This window comes from Octodon degus, unplaced genomic scaffold (assembly GCF_000260255.1).
Source record: "Octodon degus isolate 3935 unplaced genomic scaffold, OctDeg1.0 scaffold00008, whole genome shotgun sequence".
Taxonomy (NCBI): Eukaryota; Metazoa; Chordata; class Mammalia; order Rodentia; family Octodontidae; genus Octodon; species Octodon degus.
The window spans coordinates 17696335-17719831 of NW_004524584.1; the positions used below are offsets into that span (position 1 = coordinate 17696335).

At 55.0% G+C, this 23497-nt stretch overlaps 2 protein-coding genes across 5 annotated transcripts in view; one reads left to right on the plus strand and one right to left on the minus strand.

Annotated features, from left to right (window-relative positions):
• Alas1 (5'-aminolevulinate synthase 1) overlaps positions 1–1903 on the plus strand; it is a 16769-nt gene extending 14866 nt beyond the window's left edge. For both annotated transcript variants that reach the window (XM_004625166.2, XM_023706418.1), the window contains exon 11: positions 1596–1903. In XM_004625166.2, the coding sequence (XP_004625223.1) occupies positions 1596–1756 (161 nt within the window). In that variant the 3' untranslated portion in view covers positions 1757–1903. The remainder of the gene's footprint in view (positions 1–1595) is intronic.
• Positions 1904–7620: 5717 nt separating this feature from the next.
• LOC101569128 (twinfilin-2) lies at positions 7621–23408 on the minus strand. 3 transcript variants are annotated; one of them, XM_023706422.1, is made up of 9 exons: positions 23240–23405; positions 19842–19919; positions 17312–17490; positions 16877–16972; positions 16617–16721; positions 16411–16536; positions 15575–15725; positions 15331–15452; positions 7652–10804 (listed from the first exon to the last, which is right to left on the minus strand). In XM_023706422.1, the coding sequence occupies exons 1-9, from the start codon at positions 23262–23264 to the stop codon at positions 7718–7720; spliced, it is 3969 nt and encodes a 1322-aa protein (XP_023562190.1). In that variant the 5' UTR covers positions 23265–23405; the 3' UTR covers positions 7652–7717. The 3 variants fall into 3 exon arrangements, with proteins under 3 accessions (XP_023562188.1, XP_023562190.1, XP_004625224.1); XM_004625167.2 differs by lacking the exon at positions 7652–10804 and adding an exon at positions 14408–14976 and having other exon boundaries at positions 23240–23408; XM_023706420.1 differs by lacking the exons at positions 15331–15452; positions 15575–15725; positions 16411–16536; ... (3 more) ...; positions 19842–19919; positions 23240–23405 and adding an exon at positions 11480–11654 and having other exon boundaries at positions 7621–10804.
• Between the last annotated feature and the right edge of the window lie 89 nt (positions 23409–23497).

Sequence of the window (23497 nt, forward strand, 5' to 3'; positions counted from 1 at the left end):
GGCATAGTGACACATGCCTGTAATCCCAGCGCTGGGGAGGCTGAAAGCAGGAGGCTAACTACGAGTCCGAGCTGTGTAGTGATACCCTGCAACAACCAAATACTTTAAAATACATGTAACATTGTGTGTATTTATTTGTTTATCAGAGATGGAATCCAGTGCTTTTGTACTAAGCTACACCCCCATCCTTTTTCAAAATAATTAAGTCAGGATCTCACTTAGTTGCCTAAACTGGGCTTGAATTTGACATCCTCCAGCCAGGACTACATGGTGAGTTCAAGGCTAGTGTGGGCTAAATATCAAGACACTGTCTCAAAAAATTTCATAACAAAAACCCCACAGACTCAGGTTTTCTATTTTTTTTTTGCTAAGGATTGAAACCAGGGGCCCAGTCCTGGACCCAGAGTGCTCAGCTTTAGATGAGTGTAGTGACCTTGGAGCAGCTTCTTTCCCACAGGCTTGTGAAAGAAGGCTTTCTGGTTATTTTTATAGCTTGACTAAGACGTAATTCACACTGTGAACTGCACCTTTTTAAAGTATACAGTTGAGGGCCAGGGAGATAGCTCAGTAGAATAAGGGGCCTGAGTTCAATCTCCGGTTCTAAATAAATAAATAAAGAAAGAAAGAAAGAAAGAAAGAAAGTATATAGTTGAAGCTGGGTGTTGTTCTAAATAAATAAATAAATAAATAAAGTATATAGTTGAAGCTGGGTGTTGTTCTAAATAAATAAATAAATAAAGTATATAGTTGAAGCTGGGTGTTGTAACGCTTGCCTGTAATCCCAGCACACTGGGGACTGAGGCAGGAGGATCCTTGTGAGTTCAAGACCAGCCTGGGCTACAGAGTGAGCTGAAGGTAGTCTGAACTGCATAGCAAAATCCTGTCTCAAAAAGACAAGCTCTGTGCCTTAGCAGTCTGTCTTCCCTGGCCTTGTCCACTGCTTGCTTCTCTGCGGCTTCCCTGTGGCCTAGCTTACTTGGGACATTTTATATGAGAGGCCACATGGACATGTGGTGCTTTATGCCTAGCCTCTTCACAGCACAGTGGTATTAAGTTTTTAATTTTAAAATATTGTTATTTGTGTGTGTGTATTTGTATATCAGAGGGGAATCCAATGCCTTCATACTGAGCTACAACCCCATCCTTTTTCCAAAAAAATTTTGAGACAGGATCTCACAAAGTTGTTTAAACTGGACTTGAACTTGTGATCCTCCTGCCTCAGCCCTCCAGAGTGCTGGGATTACAGGTGTGGGCTGCCATGCCTGGCTCCCACAGCAGTATTGTTAAAATTCATCCTTTCGTAGCAGTAATCAACACTTCACTGATTTTATTACCAAAGACTTCCACCCTGTAGACTTAAACCGCATCTTGTTTATCCAGCAGTTGATGGACTGGATTGTTCTCACTTTCTATACAAGGTTTTGTGTAAACAAATGTTTTCATTTGTCTGAGGGGAAACCCTTACATAATTTTTTTTTTTTTTTTTTTTGTCTGAGGAACAGAGCTTAGGATGTGGTGCTTGCCAGGTAGGTGCTGTGCCCCTGAGCTATCTCTCTGGCCTGCACATAATATTTTAAAACTGTATCTCTTTGCAGAGAATCTGCTGGCCACGTGGAAGCAGGTGGGGCTGGAACTGAAGCCACATTCCTCCGCAGAGTGCAACTTCTGCAGGAGGCCGCTGCACTTTGAAGTGATGAGTGAAAGGGAGAGAGCCTACTTCTCCGGCATGAGCAAGCTGGTGTCTGCTCAGGCCTGAGTGGGGCCGCAGTTACTCCACCTACCCACAGGCCATTTCCTACCCACACAGTCTGTGCAGTGTCTTTATATGTGAATTAAATTATATTAAATCTTAAACGTATAGTAAAAATATAGCCCTGAAAATAAATTCTTGTTTAATAGGTGAGAGGTGAGCTGTCAAATTCTTGCTGATAGGTGTTTCTGCTGTTGGCTACTGAATCACAAGGTAGCCTGAGTTCTGTCGTGTTACAAAGGCGTGCAGACTGTAGTGGCCGCAGAGCCTCTCCTCTGTTGAACCTGACCACCTGCTAAGGCCCAGGGGTGATGGCAGCCCGTTGTTGTGAAAGCAGCCAATTTCACTAGCATTTCTGCTTCAAATCGACCCGGCAGCCCTGTAGTGGCAGCCTGTTCCCTGGGCTGTAGCCCTGGTCTCATACTTGGCACTGCATCTCCAGCTGAGGGACGTGCACGCTTGTACCTCCGCAGTCCTCCAGCCCCTCACTCCCCTGACCTCTAGTCACACTTCCTCTCCAACAGAAGTGGTCATCTAGTGCACTCCTGTGATCCCAGCCTCTGCAAAGCCACGTCCAGCTGGGTAACTTAGTAATTTAGGGCTGGGGATACAGCTTGGACAGAGGCCCTGGGTTCAGTCTCCGTCCTCGGGAGGGAGAGCAGGAGAGTTTGTGTACCTCTCTCTTGACTGCACATATCCTGGGTCCCATGCTTCCTGCCTGTTCCTGCAGCTGTCCCTCATCCCATTCCCACTGGCCTGCAGCAGGCTTGGTTGCCCCTCTTTGCATGAAGCAGTCTGTTCTTCCAGCTAGTGCTCCTCATCATCTGGTCCCACCCTGCGCTGCCTCTAGCTCATGGAGCCTCTCGCAGCCACAGCCCTCGGTGTATCTGCACACCACTCCCCTCAGGCCCGCGTGAGGAGGCCATGCTGTCTAGGTCTGCTGACTGCTCCCTGCCTGTGCCTCACCTACACTGACCTGGTCGTCGCTGCCAGCACACCCAGGCTCCTCAGTCAGAAGCCAGCTGACCTCCCCACACGGTTAGCAAGTCCTGAACATCTCAGCCAGGCCACTTCTTACCTCCTCTGCTGCTGCAGCTGCCCTGACTCCCAGCAACAGCCTGAGATCTTGTCCCTCGACCACAAAAAGCGTTCTGGTCTTCCAGCTGCAGTGAGATTAACTTGTGGATTACCCACACTGGCTGACCACTCTGGGACTAGGCTCCCAGCTTTCCAGCCTCGTCACTCACCCCGCCCAGCCTGTTTCCTTGCTTCCTGTGCTGGGGCTCACTTCCTGGGTACTTTGGGTACCCAGGTTTTCTTAGCTTCCATGTCTTGGTGTTAACGAGTCTTCACTTACATTTTCCTGCCACTGGATCATGCCACAGCTACCCCTTCACCCAGGACCAGGTCCCCAAGGAGACCCTTGTGCATGCCTCTGTGTGTCCTCTTGAGTTTGTGCCATAGCTGGGCCTTCTGCCTGGCTGTCCTTCAAAGCTGTTTGCCACTGATTCCTTTTGACCCTCTGCCCTGCTGTATGTCATGTCTGTGAGGACAAGTGCCATGTATTTCTTACCACTCCTGTCCCCTCTCAGGCCAGGATAGAACCTGCCACATGGTAGGCAGTGAGCAAATATGTGGTGAGTGAATCAAAGTGGACCCCCTGGGGCTGGTGAGATGGCTCAGTGGTCTAAAGCACCTACTTGGAACAAGCTTAGCAAAGCAAAGGGACCGCGGTTCAATCCCCCAGCACCACATGCCATCAGCCCCGCCCCCAGGTGGGCTGAGCTGGCCACACACACACACACACACACACACACACAAATACAATTTAAAAAAAAACCAAAGTGGACCCCCTGCCAACATCAAAGTCCCTAGGAAGATGAGCTGAGATGAGAAACAAGCCAGCTGGAGATGAGACAGACCATTCACCCTCTGGGACACCCAGAGAGGGTAGCTGCGCTGCTCCTCCCAGGGCAGGGTTGTGCTGGGAGTGAGCCTGGGCTTGCTGGGCAGATGCCCTGGTCAGGATGTTCTGGGGAGGCACCAGCTGAGTCGGGCACATCAGATAAACCATGTGGGCGCGCCACTGGGTGTGATGGAAGTCGCCTCGCCTCAGAATCCCATAGATCTGGTTCCTTCCTGCCCAGGAAACAGCTCTGCTTTCCCAGCTCTGTGGCACAGCTTTCCATTGTCCCTCAGATTCCCACGCCTGGAACACCCCTCACCCACTCACTTTTACCCACTCACTTCAGATTCTATTGTTTACCCCAGCAGGGGCACTGCTCCCACCCCTGGGCGGCCTGCAGACCTTAGGGCTCTGCCCTCCAGTGCGGGAGAGGGAATGGATTTTCAATGGAGGGGTGGGGATGGCTGTGTGAACTGCTTCACACCAAGACGTATTTATAAGCTAGACTAGTGTGAAATTACAGTGGCATGGAAATTTCTCAAGATTATTTAAGTGCTCAGGACATCAAGTCCTAATGGGAGAGAGCAAGAGTTACATGCTTTGTTTGGCTTTTGAGACAGGTCTTACCGTGTAGTTCAGTTCAGGCTGGCCTTGAGCTCACTGTGTTGTAGCCCAGCCTGGCCTCAAACTCACAACAATCCCTGAGTTCATGGTCAAATCTCTTTGTTTATTTGCTTGTTTGTTTTTGAGCTAGGGTCTCACTATTTAGATCACCCTGGCCTGGAATTTACCATGATCTGCCTCAGCCTCCTGAGTGCCTGGATTACAACCAGGTGGGAATTTGCCCACATGCACGCTTCGATCGTAAGGACAGACTTTCTCCGCATTGAGCATGTTTTCCTTGTATCAGCTCTTCCCAAAGCTTGCACACCACAGCTTGTCAAGCACTGATTTCTCCCAAAGAGGAGGAACCATCAGGCTTCACAGATCCTCCCAGAAAGAGCTGTTATTCCCAGTGTTTTGGGTTTCTGATTCCACCCCACCCGTCTCTGCATACTGTCTGTGGTGTGGGCAGGGCCCCGCGGTGGAGGAATTCATTCTTTGGTGAGAGATAGCCACAGAGGGCATCTCATCTGACAGGCCTGACCATAATCCTGATTCCTAGCCAGACCTGTAATGCCAGCACTCTGGAGGCTGAGAAAGGCAGATCACTGAGTTCAAGGTCATCAAGACGGTCTCAAACTAGTCATGGTGACATTCTCCTATAATCCCAGCCCTCTGGAGAGTGAGGTAGGAGAATTTGCCATGAGTTCAAGGCCAACCTGGGTTCCATACTGAGTTCAAGTCCGGTCTGTACAGTTCTGTAATACACAGCAAGACCTTGTTTAAAAAAAAAAAAAAAAAAAGTCAAAAAGTATTCTAATACCTAATAATGACAGCTGAGGCCCTGCCAGGTCTTTGCAGATCTTAATGCGTTACTACCACCAACCCTTACAATACCTGCAGGGTAGCCCTGGCCACCTGCCTTGAGCAGACTGAGAGTCCCCAAGGAAGATCACCTGCTCAAGCCAGCTCGGATGGCGGGCCGGGAGGGATGGCTGCCCACCTGACCCAAGTCCTATCAGCATTCATAGGTGACAGCAAGGGTGGGATGGAGCAGAGTTCTGTGCCACCCACCAGCAGCTTCCAGCCACACAGCAGGAGCTTCCCCCATGCAGCTCCGAAACCTCCAGAAATGCAGTGTTGGCCCTTCTATTCCGGCACAGAGATAGCACGGAGCCTGGGATGAGGACTCGTTCAGTGGAGCAAAGCAAGCCCTTCCATGGCCTCCCTGCTTCATCTGTGAAAAGTTCCTGATTCACCTCTGGGCAGGTAGGGGAGGTTAGACCTGGGAACTACAAGAGGGCAGGCTTGCTGTCCTGGGAGATAGATAGGTTTTGCTTCCTTACCAGCAAGATCCATTGCCCTGTATCTTACTTCCTGCTTCCTGCTCTGGGTGTTTCTGGAACAATCTCAAAGTCATTTAACATGGGGATTTCCCCAGGACTCACTCTCTGAAAAGAGACTGCTTTTCTCTTCCTTTTTTCGAGACAAGCTGGCCTGGAACTCACTTTATAGTGATATAAATCCTTGGCTGGTCTCGAATTGGTGGCAACCCTCCTGTCTCAACCTCCCAAGTGCTGGGATTATAGGTGTGCATCAAAAAGACTGTTTTTGTTTGCTTTTCTCTTTTCCCCAGGGGACCAAGGAAGCAGGATATGTCAGAATCCACATGAGTTTTGTCTTTTGGGGGGCAGATAACAGGAGACACCATGGCAGGAACCCCTGTGAAAACTAAAAGAGGAAGGTGGTTCTTGTTTCCCTCTCACAGCTCCGCCCTGCATGTGGATGCGGGTAGGAGAAGCTGCACCCTGGGGCTGCCTGCAAAAATAGCAGTGTGTGACCAGCCCTATCCGACCCCCACCCCCAGCAGACCGGGCAACCTAGCCACACTAGTTCTGTTCTCCTGCCATTCCAGACCCCAGTTCTTCCACTCTGCTCTTCTCTCCCCTGCTCCTGAAAGGGCAGTTTTTGTTTGGTTGGTTTTGTCGGAACTGGGGACTGACTGAACTTGCCAGGCAAGCACTTATTGTACTGAGCCGTTTCCCCAGCCCCAAAAGGGCAGGTTTGGTGTGATGGTGTAGGCAGGACAGCCTACAAGACCCTTCTGGGACTCTGAGCCTAGAAAAATCCACAGCCTACACACTTGTTGAGCACAGATCTTCAACAGATATCCCCTCCCTTGTCCTGAAACCTACAATGCATATCAAAACGAGCCAGGCACAGGGGCACACACCTGTGATCCCAGCATTTTGAGAAACTGAGGCAGGAGGGTTGCAAGTCTAAGTCCACCCTGGGCACTATAACAAGATCTTTTGGAAATAGGGCCTCATCAGTTCAGGTTGGCCTTGAACTCATTATGTAACCCTAGCTGCCCTCAAATTCATGATGACCCTCCTGCCTCAGCCTTGTCTCAAAATTTTAAAAAGAGCTGTGGCAGGGGCTGGGGAGATGGCTCAGTAGAATAAGCGCTTGCCTGGCAAGCACAAGGGCCTGAGTTCAATTCCCCAGTTCCACACACAAAAAAAAAGAGCTGTAGCTATAGCTTATTGGTTATAGCTTATTGGTTATAGCTTAGTGAGGCTCTGGCTTCAACCCCCAAGGTAGCAAAAAGAAACATACTTCATTCTGGTCTGACTCCAGGCTGGGTGCAATGAAATCTGAGAGGCAAGAGAGGAAGGAGGCCCCGCCTTTGTAGCCTCCTACACTCACATCCCCTGCTAGGTGGAAACGGAAGGGAATGGATTGTGAGCTCGCCTTTGGAGTCCCCCTCCTTACTGGGGCGGAGACGCACACCCCAGCCTTCTCCAAAGCCTAGGCCAGCCTTCCCCACTCAGCATAGGCATGGCCACCAGGGGGCGCAATCACCTCTCAGCCCTGCCGTAAATGCGTCTTTTCTCCTAGTGAATGTATATTGCTCTGGGCTGGCATTTGAGAACTGCTGGAAAAGTGTGTTGGGGGCGGGGGGCGGACAGGGGACAGGCCGGCAGGTTCTGTGCCCTTGAGTGGGGGGAGGGGAGGCAGAGAACTAAGAGCAACAGTCAAGAGAGGGGTGCTGACCAGGAAGGGGAGGCAGGGAATGGAGGAAGGGCTGGGAGGGGCTGATCTGTCCCTGTTCTCCAGGAAGGACCAAGGCTACAGTCAGTGGCCATCTTCAGACCTGCAGCTAAACCTACCCTTAGGCAGACTTTGGTCCTGTGGACTCTGTGTGTTTGTGGACATATCCCCCAGCAGCCTCTTGTCCACTTTTCACTTAACAGAGACCTGGAGAATTCCACCCCCTACCCCCGCACATCCCTCCAGGGAGCTCAGGACAAGCAGGTTTGCAGTATTTATTGAGCATTGCAGGCGCTGGCTATGCAATGGGGAGCGAGGCGGTAGAGCTGTGGGGCTAGGCAGGGTACACATCTGCGGCGGGCAGTGAGGCAAGATGGAGAGGAGCCAAACCTGATGTCAGTGGGCTACTCAGCTGCAGGCCCCCTGCAGAAGTTCCGGTTATAGAAGTGGCGGTTGTCCCTGGTCAGGGCTGTGCCCAGCTGGGCCCAGAAACTTCCCTGACCCCTGGGCTGCTGAGGCCAGAAGAGGACGCTCTGGTGGCAGAGGCGCTGGCGCAGCCGAACATAGCGGGAGCGGTGGGCATCAGGGCTGAGGATTACCAGGACCACGATGTCCTTGCGGTCCTCCAGCAGGCGCTGCTGGGCCAGCAGAAAGCTGGTGCGCAGGAGGCCGCTGACCCGATCAGTGTGGGCCAGCACAAAGAGCGTCTTGCGGCTGCCATAGATAGAGGCCCAAAGGTTCTCAAAGAGCGTCTTGCCAGGCACCCAGTCCCGCTCCTCCAGGCACAGGCGCAGCGCCCGGCGCCCACGGCGCTCCTCCAACTGCACCCGCAGCTCATGGTACACCCAGTCAGCCACTGCACCCTGTGCCTTGTCGAAGACCACGAAGGCATCATAGGGCAGGGGTTGGGCACCGCGGGGGCCCCGCCGGGGCAACCAGGTAAGACCCAGGTGAAAGCAGTACCAGAGGTCCCAGCCAAGGAGGTGCTGTAGCACCGGCACCACCACACCGAGAGTCACCACCAGGATCGAGAGGCCAAAGCAATCCCAGGACAGAGCCTCATCCAGACAGAGGCGCAGGTCCTGTGTGAAGATGCTGCGGCCCTGGAGCTGTTTGGGGCTGCCGCATTTCACCTGGTTGGGGAGGCCAGGCACAGCGTGCTGCACCTCCAGCAGGAAGTCCACGAAAGCCGCCCCACAGGTGCAGTGGAGGGGGTTGGCGCTCACATCTAGGACTTTCAGGTTGCCTGCCAGCATCCCAAACCAGGAAGATTCAATTGTCTTGAGAATGTTGTCACTGAGGTTGAGCACCTGCAGCTCAGCAGCCAGTGCAAAGAAGCCTGGGGCCACAAAGGTGATGCTGTTGCTGCTGACATCCAGACTGCGCAGCTGTGTCCCATTGGGCAAGGTGCCATTGGTCAGGGCCTTCAGCTGGTTTCCTGCCAAGTCCAGGATCTGCAGGTTGGGTAGGAGGACCAGGCTGCTCCAGTTAAAGAAGGCCAGGTAATTGTCACGGAGACGCAGAAGTGTCAGGTTTTTGGGGAGGTTGTCCAGGTTGCGGGGCAGAAGAGTGTGCAGGCTGTTCTGGGACAGGTCCAGCCAGCGCAGGCTTTTTAGGCCTTGGAAGAAGTGGAGGTAAAGGTCTCCCTCTGCCCACATGCTGCTCACAGTATTGCCACTAAAGTCCAGCTTCCTCAGGGAGCTGCTGCAGAGCTTCGGGTTCACACGGCTGTTGATACCATTGTGAGCCAGGCTGAGGTACTGCAGTTTATGCAGCCGGGACACAAAGCTGAGGTTGTGGCCTATGCCCTGCATGCCAAAGGGCTGGCTGTTGTAACTGAGGTCCAGGGCTATTAACTGCGGCAGCTCCGTGAATGAGTGCCCGTGATACAGGTCCAGTTTGTTATGGGACAGATCCAAGATCTTCAGACTGGTCAGTGGCTGGAACTGTGAGCCATTGACAGCTTGCGCAATGCAGTTGTGGCTCAGGATCAGACACTGGAGGCGGGAGAGGTTGGTAAACATCTCAGATTGCACTGTCACCAGGTTGTTCCCAGACAGGTCCAAGGTGAATGGGAAGCGCTTGCAGCTTGGCATGAAGATTTCCGACTTGGGGGTGTCCAGTGGGGCTGGAGCAAGGTTCTCAGGCCCCAGCCAGACCCGGTTCTCATTATCCGCTTCCCCAAGAGCCTTCGCCAGGGCCGAAGCCCCACTGATACGATTACCTGACAGGTCCACAAAGCTAAGGCTAGGGAAAGCCCCAAAGATGCTGATCTGGGCCTGGTTGATGAAATTCATCTGCAGATTCAAAGTCTTGAGCAGAGGCAGGTGGGTCAGCGGCTTCAGAGTGCTCTCACTGAGGGACCGGAAGAAGATGCCATTCATGTTTAGCTCCTGTAGGGAGGTCAGCTTCCCAAAGGAGGCTGCCAAATGTAGGTGGGCAAAGGACACTCCTTTGCGGTAATTGAAGGACAGGTTGAGTTTGCGCAGCTGTGCCAGACCCTGGAAGGCCTGGGTTTTCGTGATGCAGTCGTAGAGGAAATTCTCGCTCAGGTCTAGCACTGTGAGATTCTCCAGACCTTGGAACCATCTGGCTTCCAGAGTGGGGAGGGAATTATCCTTCAACACCAGGCCTTCGAGGTGGCTGAGCTGCCTGAAGGTGTCAGGGTGCAGCTGGAGGGTTTTGGTAAGGCACTCCACACAGGGGTTGCGGGCATGGTCACAGCGGCGACAGTTTCCACCCACATCGAGCACTCGAAGGGCAGTTAAGTTGGCCAGGTCTCCCGGATCCAGCTTAAAAATGTGGTTATAGGACAGCAGCAGATACTCCAGACTGGGCGGTAGGTCTCGGGGCAGTGTCGTGAGATTGTTGTATTTGAGTGACAGGTGGGTGAGATTGCTCAGCCCCAGGAGGGCCCCAGGGACCACCTCCACAGCCCAACTGCATGGGTTCTTATAGTAGCAATTGCCGTCCATGAAGAGGGTACGCAGGGCATGCAGGCCAGTGAGGCTGGTGGAGTCCAGCACCAAGATGTTGGTGTGGCTCAGGGTCAGGTTCACAAGGGAGCTGGGGAGGGCAGGCACAGTGGTGATGCCATTGTAGCTCAGGTTCAGATCCTCTAGGGCAGGCATGGCTAGGAAGGTCTTGGGCTCGATGGTCATGTGGCAGGGGAAGTGCATGGGGCTGAGGCCAGTTGGTGGGCAATTCCACTTAAGGTTGAGACGCCGAAGGTTGGGCAGGTGGAGGAAGTCAGAGTTATGGAGGTGGTGGATGCGGTTGGAGAGCAGGAAAAGGCTGGTGACGTTGCCACGCGGGGCTGCTGCAGAGAAGCGGGGCACGGACTTCAGGAAGAGCCAGTTGCAGTTCACCACACCATGGGGCTGGAGCTCACAGGGCAGGAAATCAGGCAGCGTGCCCAGGGCCAGGGCCTCGGCCAGGACCACAGCCTGCACCAAGAGGGACAGGGAGTACGGGGCCCTTCGGCAGGAGCCCTGTGGGAGCCAGAGGCTGTGTGAGTGTCCACCACAGCTCCACCCAAACCCTGCTTCCCTTGGGGGTCTACATTGGCCTGCCCAGCCCCTCCACCAGCCCTCCACTACTGTTCTTCCCTCTTTCCACCCTCTCAGTGCCATGGGGAGCCTCAATTTTATATCCCACTCAGTCTCCTGATTCTGTGGACTCAAAACCAGGACTGAGCCTATAATACAGAGTTGTGATTTCACACACAATCAAACCCCAGCCTAATCCACTTTCTTTTCCTCTCCTTAGGGACCATTAAACCTTTTCCTTCTAAACAAAGCAGCAGTTGACTGAGACCCCATCAGAGATGAGACTCCTGCCGTGGTCCAGGATGATTTCAACCCAGGGCCCCATGGAGTGCACACTGTCCAACCCCTTCCTCCTCTGCCTTCCTCCCTCTCCTAGCTTTCTTGGGTCAAAACAAAGAGCAGAGCCCACAACCTCAGGTCCTGGGCCTCAGGCCTTTCAGCCACCAGCCTCTTTGACCTCTCTGTTCTGGTGTCTTCAGGGCTCAGTGAGTGTCCTCTGGGCCATGGGGTGACCTTTTCTTTTGCTGTTGCCTGCAGCTGCTAGGCCCACCTCCCTCCTTGCCCCTCTGACATCGGACATCTTCCCCCTTTCCAGGGGCCTGAGGGCTATTATCCTACCATGTCAGGAGGTGGGGGCTTCTCCTGAGGGTCTCGCCAGTAGACTGGGCAACAACTGCAGGGAAGGATGCTGCAGAAAGCAAGTAAGTGCTTGTCCTTTCTGAGAAGAGAGGAAGTGAGAGTTCCTGCCAGCCCAGCTACTTTCTCCTCGCCCGCCTCTGGGGAGGGCTGGTAGTGTGCAGTGAGTCAGATGACAGACAGCCCCTTCACCCCTTCCTCTTTCCACTCTCCCCCAAGACAGCCAAGGCCCCCAGTGGGCCTCACATGTGTTCTCAAAGGCTAGAGCCTGCTAAGGTCCGTGAGCATCTGGGCCTGAAGCTCTGTTCTCACACCCTGCAGACCTGGTCCAGTGGCACTGACACCCCTGCCAGCTCCTCGCTGTCCCAAGAGGACTGCCTCACCCTTAGGCCTCAGCCCCCTCAGGGTAATGACCCTCCCACTCCTCCTTTCCTGTTCGCCAGAGCCCATCACAGAGCTCTGTATGGCCTCAAGGGCCTGGTGGTGGGCGGTGCAGGTCCCTTCCAGGGCAGGGCTGACACTCAGAGGAACCAAGACCTGGTCTTGCCCAGGCTCCTGAGGCTGCTCTTCCCCATCCAGCTCTTCCTGAGTTCCTGGCCCCAAGCGTCAGGGTGCCCTAGAGCCCTGCTGGGTTCTGCTGGCTGCCTTAAGAGTCTGCCCAGTCCCTGCCTGCCACTTCCACTTTACTGGCTGGCTGAGCAGCCTGGCTGCCCGCTCCCACCCCCAGCGCAGCCTCTTTGCATCCCACCCCTGGAGGGAGCTGTTCGGCCCTGTTCTGTGGATCCCTCCTCTGCTAGAACTCTCTGTGGGTCACAGTCACAGGCCATGTAGTGGCCAAATTTCTACAGAACTTGCCCTTATCTGCAGCCACACTGGCCTGGTTGTCGCTGGGACACATACCTGCACCCCTTGCCTCAGGCCTTTGAGCCTGTTCTTGCCTCTGCCGGGAATCTCCTTCTCCAAGTCTCTGCATGTCACCCTTTCCTCCAGGGCTTCCCTGACAATTCTCTAAATTCAACTGCCACCCCCCGATCTGCCTCTCTTGAGCCCTTTTGCCCATTTTCTGCTTTACGTGTTTTTAATCACTGTCACACGGTATTGTTGACCCTTCATGGTCACTGCAGATTGCCTTATTCCCCTGCTTGAATGTCATCCTGAGAGCCAGATCTGGTCTGTGTCCCTGAAAGGCAGTGCAGCTCTTAGCGCACAGCTGTGCTATATCTGCTGAAGCCACCGGTGCCTGGCACGCGGCTCTAGGCTGGCACTGAGAGAGCATCCCAGTGGAAGTTGAATGAGTGAATGAACAAATGCGGCTCCTGCTGGGAGCAGGCAGGGTCGCACATCTGCCTCCCCTCGTCCCCAGCCCACCTGAGTGGGTGTCAGAGCCAGCAGGCTCCCAGGTGCCAGCCATCCAGATGGCTTGGCAGCTGCCCACTGAGAGCCGGTGTCTGGAGTGTGTAAGGCCGAGCCTTCCCTAGGGCTGAGCTAGGGCCTCAGCTCTCCTGACAAGCTCAGGGCTTCAGTAGGACCTGAGGGAGGCCCTGTGGTTGGGAGGGATGGGACACTGCCTGAGTTAGGAAGAAGGCCAGTGCCCCACCCCCGCAGGAGTCAGGAGTCATCAACCACACACTGCACCCATCTGGACACAAGTCTTCACCTACTTCTTAGAGGTGTAGACAGAAGCCTTGGCACCTGCTAAAGCCCAAGCCTAGGACAGACTTCCAGAATCTCCAGTTTGCCTCTCCAGTGTTACTCTGCCTCCCTTAGGCAGGAAAACAGGTCTGGAGAAAGGCTAAGGCACTGACAAGAGACATGCAAAACACACAGAGGTGTGTGTCCCAGACACAAATGCAAACACATGCTCATGGATGGACACACACGGCGTGGAGGCATCCAGACAGCCCCATAGGGGTTGGAAACCCAGCGAAGAACCCTCATCCAATGTGGTTGGCTGAATAATGCTTAGTAGAGACCCATGTCCTAACCCTTTGAACTTGGTCATTTTGGGCTTTCTTTCCTCTTTGCATTTTCTTCCTTTATGGTATTTGGCATTGAACCAGCACTGAGTTACCTTCCCAGCCTAAATTGCTCAGGCTAGGCTTCAACTTGCAATCCTCCTGCCACAGCCTCCCACAGAGTTGAATTAAAGACTAGTTTCCTTATATGGAAAAAGAAACTTTGAGGCTAAGATCTAAATTAAGGATCTCAGTATAAAGCATTATCTTGGATCACTGGCAGGGGAGTGGTAGGTACTTAGAGAAATGTGACTTCAGAAGGATGGGAGCCATGACCCTAGGAACAGAGAACTGGACAAGATACTTCTGACTTGGAAGATGGAGGAGCCCACAAGCCAAGGAATACTAGCAACCTCCAGAAGTGAGGAAAGCATGGAAGTGTTTTTTGTTTTTTTGGTGGTACTAGGGATTGAACTCAGGACTTTGCGCTTGCCAGGCAAGCACTTATTCTACTGAGTTATCTCCCTGGGGCCTGGAAGTGGATTTTTATGAGGCCTCTAGAAGTTAGCACTGCCAATAGCTAGACTTTAGCTCTGGAAAGTCTATTTCCTAGGAAAGAAATTTCCTATTTCTGGCTTCCGTAACTGAACAATAGTAAATTTATGTTATGTGGGTTTTCTTGAGACAGGGTTTCACCACATTGCCTAGGCTGGTCTTGAATAAACTTGTTTTTTTTTTTTAAAGCCGCTATTTGTGGTCATCTGTAACAGCAGCCACAGGGAATAAGACACCCAGATCCCACGTGATGCTAGAGGTGTGCTGGCCTCTCACCCTCACACATGGAAACCACTTCTCCCACACTGTGGCCAAGAGCACAGGCCAGTGGTCCGCTTTCGAGCTGGAGAAGGTCACCCAATTCCCAGGCCAGAGATGGTTCCCTGGGGCCAGACTCAAGGACTGATTTAAAAATATTTTATTCTTTAGAAAATACAGCATTCAACCATCCTGTCTTGCAGTGACCCCTGCTGCAGCCCAGCATACACCACCCACTGTGGCAGGAGCTTCTGGGCTATGCTGGGACCCCAATCTCAGGTTTATGCCAAGCCCCCAATTCAGGCACCTTGACCCAGCCAAGGAGGGTCCTAGGCACCCTGGGCACACATGAGAAGCAGGGACAGCAACAGGGAAGGGTCACAAAATGCTGGCCCAGTGGCCCCTGAAAGCTGCAAGTGTTCAGCCAACAGCCCCCACCCTGCATTCAGCACTTCCCTGAAGTCCAGGCTGGGAAGGAGGGAGGTACAGGGAGCCAAGGAAGACCACCACAGTCCACACACCAGCCTGGCTCTGTCTGGCCACCTAGCTGTCATCTCCATTCTCACCAGGGCCCCGGATGAGGCGCTTGTGGCCTCGTTTTCCCCCAGGGCCCTTGGGCTTGGCGAAGGCCTGCTTGAAGGCATGCTGCTTGGGGTGGACCTCATCGTAGAGAAATTCAGCTGTCAGTTCTGCCCCATCGCCAATCTCAATCTGTGCAGGGTGAAGAGTCTTGTCATACACTACCCGCAGTAACCTCTACCACCAGGGCCCCCCTTGGTCTCTCTTAACCAGCTCTGGAGGCCTTCAGAACCCCACCTGGGATGCTACCCTCAGGAACACAGAGCCTGAGGCTTGCTGTTTCATCTCCCGAGTCACCCCCTTCCTGCCCCCCAGACCCAGGGGAAGGAGAAATGGCAGCTAGGGCTTGGGCTCTTCTGTGCCACCTATTGGCTGGGCAGCCTTGGGTCCAACAAGGCAGCAAAGAGTCAAGGAGTTTTGCTCTCACACAAGACTCCAATGCTCACAGGGAGGCTGGGGTGATGAGCCCTGGGGATGAGTACCCACCTTCTTGGAGATCTCCAGCTGGAAGTCCTGCTCTACGGAGTCAAGAAGGCGGCTCTTGCAGCTAGAGTAGAGCATGCGCTCCTTGATGCTGCACTTGTAGCCCGGCATGGAGTAGATGAACACTATGGGGTGAGGTGGGGGTGGGGTGAGCTGTGCACATGAGGAACTTGGAGACTTCCACCCACCCAGCATCAGGCTGGTGCTGCTCCTGGCCAGCAGAGCCCAAGCTGCAGTGGTCACTCACCTACAGACTCAAGAGAGTCACCCTCATGGGTGTGCTTGTAGAGGAAGAAGTGATAGCGGGCAGCATCCCGGGGTACCCGGGAGGGCAGCTGGCCCATGTCTGTGGGCTCTGTATGCACCAGCTCTATGGTCTCCCGCTCCAGGTCCAGCTTCTATGGAGGGGCAGAGGCAGATATGAGGGTACCCTTCTACCTGACAGCAACCCCCAAAGCAGGACGGGCTGGCAGGCTGGCATCTCCTCCCTGTGCCATCTCTCTGTGGGATCCACATCCCTCTTCTGAAGCATCTAAGCCTGCCCTAGGCTGCCCCTTTGCAGGTTCTGCTGGAGGGGGGGGTTGCCCACCAAGGAGAGTGAATGGGGCTGTGTGAAAGGTCTTGGTCTCGGGGAGGCACTGCCCTGGGCCAGCTCCTTCTTAGAGGTGAAGCCTCCAGGGGGAAAAGTCATTCTGCTTGGAGGGACCCCATGGATCACCGGTGCAGGATGCTGCCTGAGAAGAGCAGGCGGCCAATGGGTTGCTGCACAGGGAATTTGGGATGGGAAGGGTTCAGTGTGCTCAGGATTAAGGGTTCAGTGTGAACCCAAGAGGTGAGGAATAGGACCTTGTGCTCACAAGAATGCCTATGTGGGCAGGGCTGGAAACAGGAGGGCAGGCACATTCACACACCCAACACAGGACATAGAGGGCTTGGGAGGACAGCGTGCTGTCTGAGTCCACAGATTAGCTGAGCAGTTAGGCTGGCGGGGAGAGAGCTCTATGGCCATGGGCACATGGGCAGCAGGAGACGCAGCAGGGCAGTGTGGCCGACAGGAGTTCCACAGGAGGCCTGAGCACCCACCAGCTGGATGTAGTTGATGGTCTTCAGCTTGAGCTGCTGAAGTGCCCGCTGGGCCTCAGGCTGCAGGGGGAAGGCAAGGCCCTGCAGTGTCTGGTGCTTGCTTTCCACGCTGATCTCTGTCTTCACCTGGGGGCAGGGCAATGGTGAGAGAAGCCTGTACCAGCCTGGCATGGCCACCATGGAGCATGGGCTCTCTGCACACCCACCTCATTGATACGGATCTGCTGGAGCTCTCTCTCAGCCGAAGTCAGAGGGGCAGGAGCAGCACAGGATGACAGGTGCTTCTGGTACCCAGCAAAGGAGAGGTCATCCTGCGGGACAGAACTCGAGGCATAAATGGGCACCTTGGCTTGCAGCTACTAGATTCCTAGCCTCCCATTTCACCAAGCCTGGCACTGGTGCTCTGTGACCTGCACAGTGTCCCACCCGCTGTGGGCCTGCGATCCTGGCGGCTACCTTTACCTACCTTCACCGTGCCAAAGAGCTCATCCTTAATGTGGCCGCCTCCAAATTCCTTCTTCACTGTGGCCCGTGTGGCAGCATAGAGCATCTTCAGCCGCACCTGGCAGGGTGGAGTGATGGGTGCCAAAATGTGAAGGCCCTGTGAAAGGGCGGCCTTTGCAGAAGCATGAAGGAGCCCTGCAAAGGGCCCAGTAACCACATTGTGCCCACAGAGCCAGCAGGGGGCGCAGCATGAAGCTGCAGTAGAGCGACACCGCCAGCAGGGGGAGCGCTCGGACACCCCACATCCCGGCTTTGGAAGGCTGTGCTCTAGAGAACCCAAGCTCCCCGCAAGTCACTCTCCCATGGGTAGGGTCTTGTTACCCTACACAACCGAAGCTCGCCTCCCCACGCCTTACTGGCCCTGAGCCTGGGGCTGGCAGGGGTCCCTATGACTCACAGGGGAATTATCAGGCGACCAGGCGAGGAAGAGCCACTCGAAACCCTGAGCGTTCTGTGAGTCGAGGCGGAAGAGCATGTAACAGGGCTGTTGGGCGTCCAGCAGCGGCAGCACAGCCCTGTCGTAGTCCTGGTCCCAGCGGCCCACGGGCGCCTGTGAGGCTCCCAGCACGAGCTGCTCTGGGGGCAGAGGCCGGGTGAGCTGGAGTAGCTGTCTTCCTCTGCCACCTCTGTCTGTGGCTCCAGGGCCAGCTCAGATCTGCTGGCCACCCCACCCCACGGTCACTGGAGTCCCCACCCCTTACAAGTGAAGCAGGGCCAGGCTGCTTTGTTACACAGCTGGCCCCCTCATCCCACCCACATGAACAGACCCTCCGCTAGGTGCCACACTGACCCCATCTACAGACGCAGCTGCTCTGCGCCACACCGCATTCTCTCCCCCTCTTAGCTCAGACTCTGCAGAACCCCGGGCCTCTCTCCTCCTCCTGGGGCAAACGTGTTGGGAGAGGAGGTGTTCTTAGAGAGGCCATGGGATCAGCAGGCGTGAACACCTCCAGGGAAGAGGTATCCTGCTGCCACACCACATCTGTATTCTGGGCTCCTAAAAGTCACAAATCAATGGCAGCCAATTTCTTAACACCTGAGCCTGACAGGTCTGTCACCCCCCAGCTTGAGCCAAGGGGCTGAAGGGGCACTAGGCCATATCTGTGGGCTGGGACCTCAGCTGGGCACTAAAGGCCTAGGCAAAAGGGAGCACAGGGTGAAGGGGCAGTCAGCTAGCTAGGGGGCCCAACACCTCACCAGCAGGCCCTCATGCTGGGCTTAGCAGTCAGGCTGTCCGGAGCCCTAAGCCAGACCCACTGGCCCAGCCACCACTGCCGGCCTGCCTCCTTGCCCACCACCCCAGAACTCACATGGGACCAGGGCTGAACGCCAGCAGCCACAGGCTAAGTGGGCCCCAAAGGCATCAGCAGTGGCATTAAACTTGCTGTTCATGTTTTCAAACCAGGAACTTTACGTAAGAAATAAAATTCAGCCAGGTTTAGGGGCATACACACCTGTAATCCTAACAATCAGGAGGCTGAGGGAGGAGGATCATACTTTGAAGCCAGTTTGGGCTACACAGCAAGACTATCTCAACAAACCAGGTTGGGTGTGGTGGCCCACACCTATAATCTCACCACTTGGGAGGCTGAGGCAGGAGAATACTGACAATTCGAGGCCATTCTAGGCTAACTAACACCACAGAGTTCAAGGTCAGCCTGAAATGAGACCCTGTCTCAAAGCAAAAAAGTGCAAATCAAACAAAAACAAAAAAACAGAAGTGGAATTCTTAGCTTCTCTGGAAACCTCAGGAGTTCCAGCCACACTCTGGATCCTTCCAGGTATCCCAACAGCTATAATACAGAACTGCTAAGAGCCCACCTAGAGATTCTTCCTGCTTTAAAATCTTACATCGTGAAAGGCATTGTGGCGCATGCCTGCCTAGTGCCAGGAAAGCTGAGGCCGGAGGGTCACCATGAGTGCAAGGCCAGTTTGGGCTACACAGTGAGTTCAAGGCCAGCCTGGACTACATAACAAGAGAGACCCTGTCTCAAAACAATAGTAAAAAATGGAAGACCTTACATCTTGTCTGGGTACTGGGGAAGGGCCGCTGGGGCAGAGGCGACATTCACCAGCGACCTACATCAGTGACCCCTACCAGACTAGGAAGGCATCTGCATGTGGGGACTCTGAACAAAGCCCAGCACTGCCATGGTTCTAAAACCTAAGCTAAGTCTTAGATCTAGGCAGCCCCTGCGAAGGGGAGCTGGGCACCAGGCCCGTGAGGGGCGGCCCCTAAAGAGCCCACCACAGTATGGCTACTGAGAAGGGCTGGACTCCTGGGGGCCTGACCAAGCCCAAGCCCTGAGTCCATAGCCTTCCCTGTCAGGGACAGCCCCTTGGCACACAAGAAATGGGGAAGGAGTCCTTTACTCCCAAGCCCTTAACTGAGTCCAATACTCCGCCTCAGCTGAAGCCCCTGTACCCTGCAGCCCCCTGTACAGCCCCAGGTCTCAGAGTCTAGCCCAAGGCCCCACCAAGCCCGACCCCTATGCTGTTCACAGACTTAGCTGGATACAAATTCCTTTGCTGCATCACAGGGATCTCCTAAGGGCGATCCTCCCCTTGGGCAGCAGCCAGGCTGCCAGTGTGGACAGGGGAAGGAGGTGATACTAGCTTGTGTGGCAGTGGTAGGACTCACTTGTCCCCAGTGCCCTGCCACCCAGCCTAGCACCCTGACTGGGCCCATCATGGCTCACCTTGCGCTGGTGGGAAGGTGGGCAGGGCAGGCCCGAGGACAGCCCTTCATGTGGCAAGGGGGCAACTATGCCCACTTTCAGTTCTCCCCTGAAGTTCCTCTTGTGAGTGGGATTACAACCACTCCCGTTAAAGAAACTGAGGTACTGAACTCAAACTTAACACCACCACCTGCCCCCAAAGCAACTGGGCCCAGCCTCAACCCCTGCCCCAGCTGTGGGGGCACTCACCATCCTCAATGACGACTTTGATGAGCCGCACAGAGCCAGCCCGTGCCTTGGCAAAGAATTCCTTCAGCTCCTCCGTGGCTAAAAGAACAAGAAACATGGTATACAGTGAGCAGGCAGAGTGGAAGGGATGAATCTAGGACCTGCTCTGTTCTGTGGGGTCTGGTGGCTGAGCTGGGAACAGGATTAAATACGCTCCCCCATGTGACTGGGAACCTGAGATGGCCACTGAATACAAGCTCCCAAATTTAGCCAGCAGAAGTGGAAGCGGGTGGCCTGCTGGCTGGGACAGCTCTGATGACAAGGAGTGGCAGGAGGAATGGCACAGCCCACCGGAAGATAGGCCAGGCTCTTGGGCAAGCCAGACTGTGACAGTGGATAGCTCCTGCTTGTCCCTTATACCCCGTGAAGGCCAGGCAATGGGCTGGCCTCAGACATTCCTAGCACTGTCACCTCCTTGGACAAAGGAACACAAAGTGCCCCTACTGCACACTGACCGCTAGGATAGAGCCACCACAGGCTGGCTCATCAAAGTTGGCATACTGCACGTGCCAACACATGCTAAATCCTGCGTGTGTGGATCTAAAATGTGTGTGAGACAGACAGGGGCATAAATACCAACCCTCATCCTAGAACACACACTCAACTGGTCAGACATAAGTGAACACACATGATGAGACGGGCAAACCCACACAGATACACCCTTGGCTTGCTAACAAACACACCAGCAGGCAGCTGAAAGTCTTGCTAGGACAACTGTCCTGGCCCGCAGACACCCAAATGGTACACAGACACGCATGACACACAGCTTCGGTCCCCAGCCCAGTTCTGCACCCTGAGGCCCTGAGATGCCTTCCTCAGTGCTGCCCTGCCACAGAGCAACATGCCTTTAGCTCTCAGGCACCACGAAAGGTTTCCTGGAGGAGTGGTGCCAGGAAGGAGAGTCCACCTTGAACCTTGGGCTCCATAGCTGGAAAGTGACAGCTAGTGACCAAGGTCTTCTGTCCGAAGTGAGAATCACAGCTGGAGCCAGGGAGCCACAGATGGTCTTGGATCTGCTAGTGGTGGTACACAGGGAAACTGTAGAGAAGGGGCTACTTGGGTCTCTGGGTGAGCAGGGCCACGTCAGCCTGACCTTGAGGCTGCCCAGGGGTCAGGAGAATCCCAGCAGGAACACAGCTGGAGGGCTGAGGTCAGAAAGTATTTATAGGGCTTGGATGGGGAAGCTCAAGGAGGGGGGCCTCTAGAAAAAACCTACTCTAGCCATGTCCTCAAGTGCCCCCCATAGTGACCCTGAGCCACAGCAAGGGCCCAAGTGAGCCAATCAGGATCACACAAGGGGACACAGCCCCTCTGGGTCAGGGCAGAACTTCCTCTCAGCAGACCCCAAGCAGATCCCAGTAAGTGTCCAGCCTCTGTGGACTCCACTTCTCCCCTAGCTGTGTGACCCCTGGTGTCCCTGAGTCTCCACCTCATCTATAATAGGGAGGAAATAGTCCAAACTCCACAGGGCTGTGGTGCAGAGGGGTAAAGTGCTCAGTGATGGGCCTTGATGGGTCACTTGAAGAGGGTGGAGGGCACGCTGTGTTCAGTGGCCTTTTCTACCTGATCAGACCTTGGGGGGCAGGGGCAGGAAGCTCCCCAGAGGGAGAGGCTGATGAGCCCTTTCTAGTGTTCCCAAGGCAAACTGACACCCAAGCAGGAGAAGAGACTTCCTAGCCTACCCCAATGCCTCCCCAGGCACCATCAATAATCCAGGGACCAGGCCTGGGATACTTGAGCCTACTTCATCAAAGATTCATGATCACCCCTGAAGCTGGCCCACCCTCCTGAGTCCAGTGGGCCTCAGGTTACAGTCCCTCCCCAGCACTGCTCTGAGGTCAGTAGCTCTATACCTATGGCCAGGACAAGGCTGGCTCCTGGGGCTCCAGGTTGAGCCCCCCTGGCCCCTCTCCAGGCCTGAGAAACAGGAAGGTGGGCTTGCACAGGCAGAAGGCCCGTGGGGGTTAGCACAGGTGGTAGTGTTCCCCCAGCCAGGCCTGTCAGCAGGGAAGAGTGGTGCTTAACTTCCCCAGGAACTCCTCCCAGCTAGAGACCCAGAAGCTATGAGTAGGCAAAGCGGAAGGAAGGGGCAGGCCTCACAATTTCCCCCGTGGGCCTGAGGTATAAAGTTTGCTGGAGTGAGCAGCGGCCCATGTTCTCTGGTCCTGCAGGGTGGAGGCAGGAGAACGGGTGGGGCTGGGGAAACCCTCTTTGGGCGGTGTAGCCACTAAGTGGCCACAACCACAAGCCTGGATCCAGATGGTCAGGCAGGTCGATGGATAGCTTGAGCCCTAGGAAAGGATGTGGTGGTACAGCGGCCAATGGTAAAACCACCAGGCTGCGTAGGCAACCAGTGTAGGCCTTCCCCAGGCTAGATGGCCCTCCCAGGCCTGTGACAGATGGGGACACTGAGGCCTGAGGAGGGCCAGGACACCTGGCTCCCAGCCAGTGCTTTTCTCTCAGCCTGTCCAGGACCTCAGGGAGGTCCCAGGGAGAGGGGATATGAGTGATGTACTGGGAGGCAGGAGCTTCCTGGGGACAAGGGTGGGGGTGGGAGCTGGCCTGGATTCTCTAGAGCCCTCCCCAACTAAGCCCTTATCTGGACCCTCTTTCCTGCTTCCAGAGTGGAGCTGGGACTTTCCAACCTTGGCTGTGGCCAACTCAGGATATCACAGTGGAAAATGGGAGGGAGGTCAGAGGTCAAGGTCAGGTTGGCAACTCTCCCCAGGATCTTAGAGGGCTCTCTCTTCCGTTTGCCCCAGCTGGCCGTGCAGGAGCACCAGTCTGGAGAAAAGCAAAGGTCCGGACCCTCTCCTCACACATGCACGAGCCCATACAAGTCATAAGGCACATCCCGTGCACGCATCCACGGTAACAAATGCACGCTGAGATGCGCCCCAACTGTGCACACACTGAGACTCCCACAGACATGTGCGCACTGCCACACGGTGGTGCTAAGATGGTCCCATGCCACCTACGGATCCAAACAGCCACTCGTTCGTACACTTGAATGACTCTAGATGTATATGATAAGTCACAACCAGATGTGCACATGCGTGTACAAGCTCCCAGATGTGCGCATCTGGGTATACCTAATCCCGGAAGGGAACGGCAGTACACACATAAGAAGGACACCTACAGGCATATCCACCCCCGGATGGGTACACCAATACTTCCACCCCAGCGGTGCACGAACATGTGCGCCCGTTCCTGGCTGTACACGGCACTCCCTGAGATGTGCACACCCCCCGGCGACTGGCGGCTGCAGAGAACAGGAAGCTTCCTCCCGGCTGATGCGAGGAGGAGGAAGGGGCCGACAGCCGAGCCCTGGGCCCCCTGCCCACCCGCTATACCCTCACCGTGGATTCCCGTCTGATGCGCCATGACTCGGCGACCCGTTCGCCCACGCCGTCGGAGCCGCCGTTTGGCCCTGGCCGGGCTACACTCGCTGGACCAGGAGGAGGAGGAGGATGTGGTGGCGGCCGGCAAGCCTAGAGCAGCTTCCCGGGCGGTGCCGCAGGACCCGCCCCCAGCGGCGCCCCGCCCCCGACGGGCACGGCGGGAGGGGCGGGGCTCGGGCGGCGCGTGCGCGGTGGGCTCTCGGGGGCTCGTGGCGT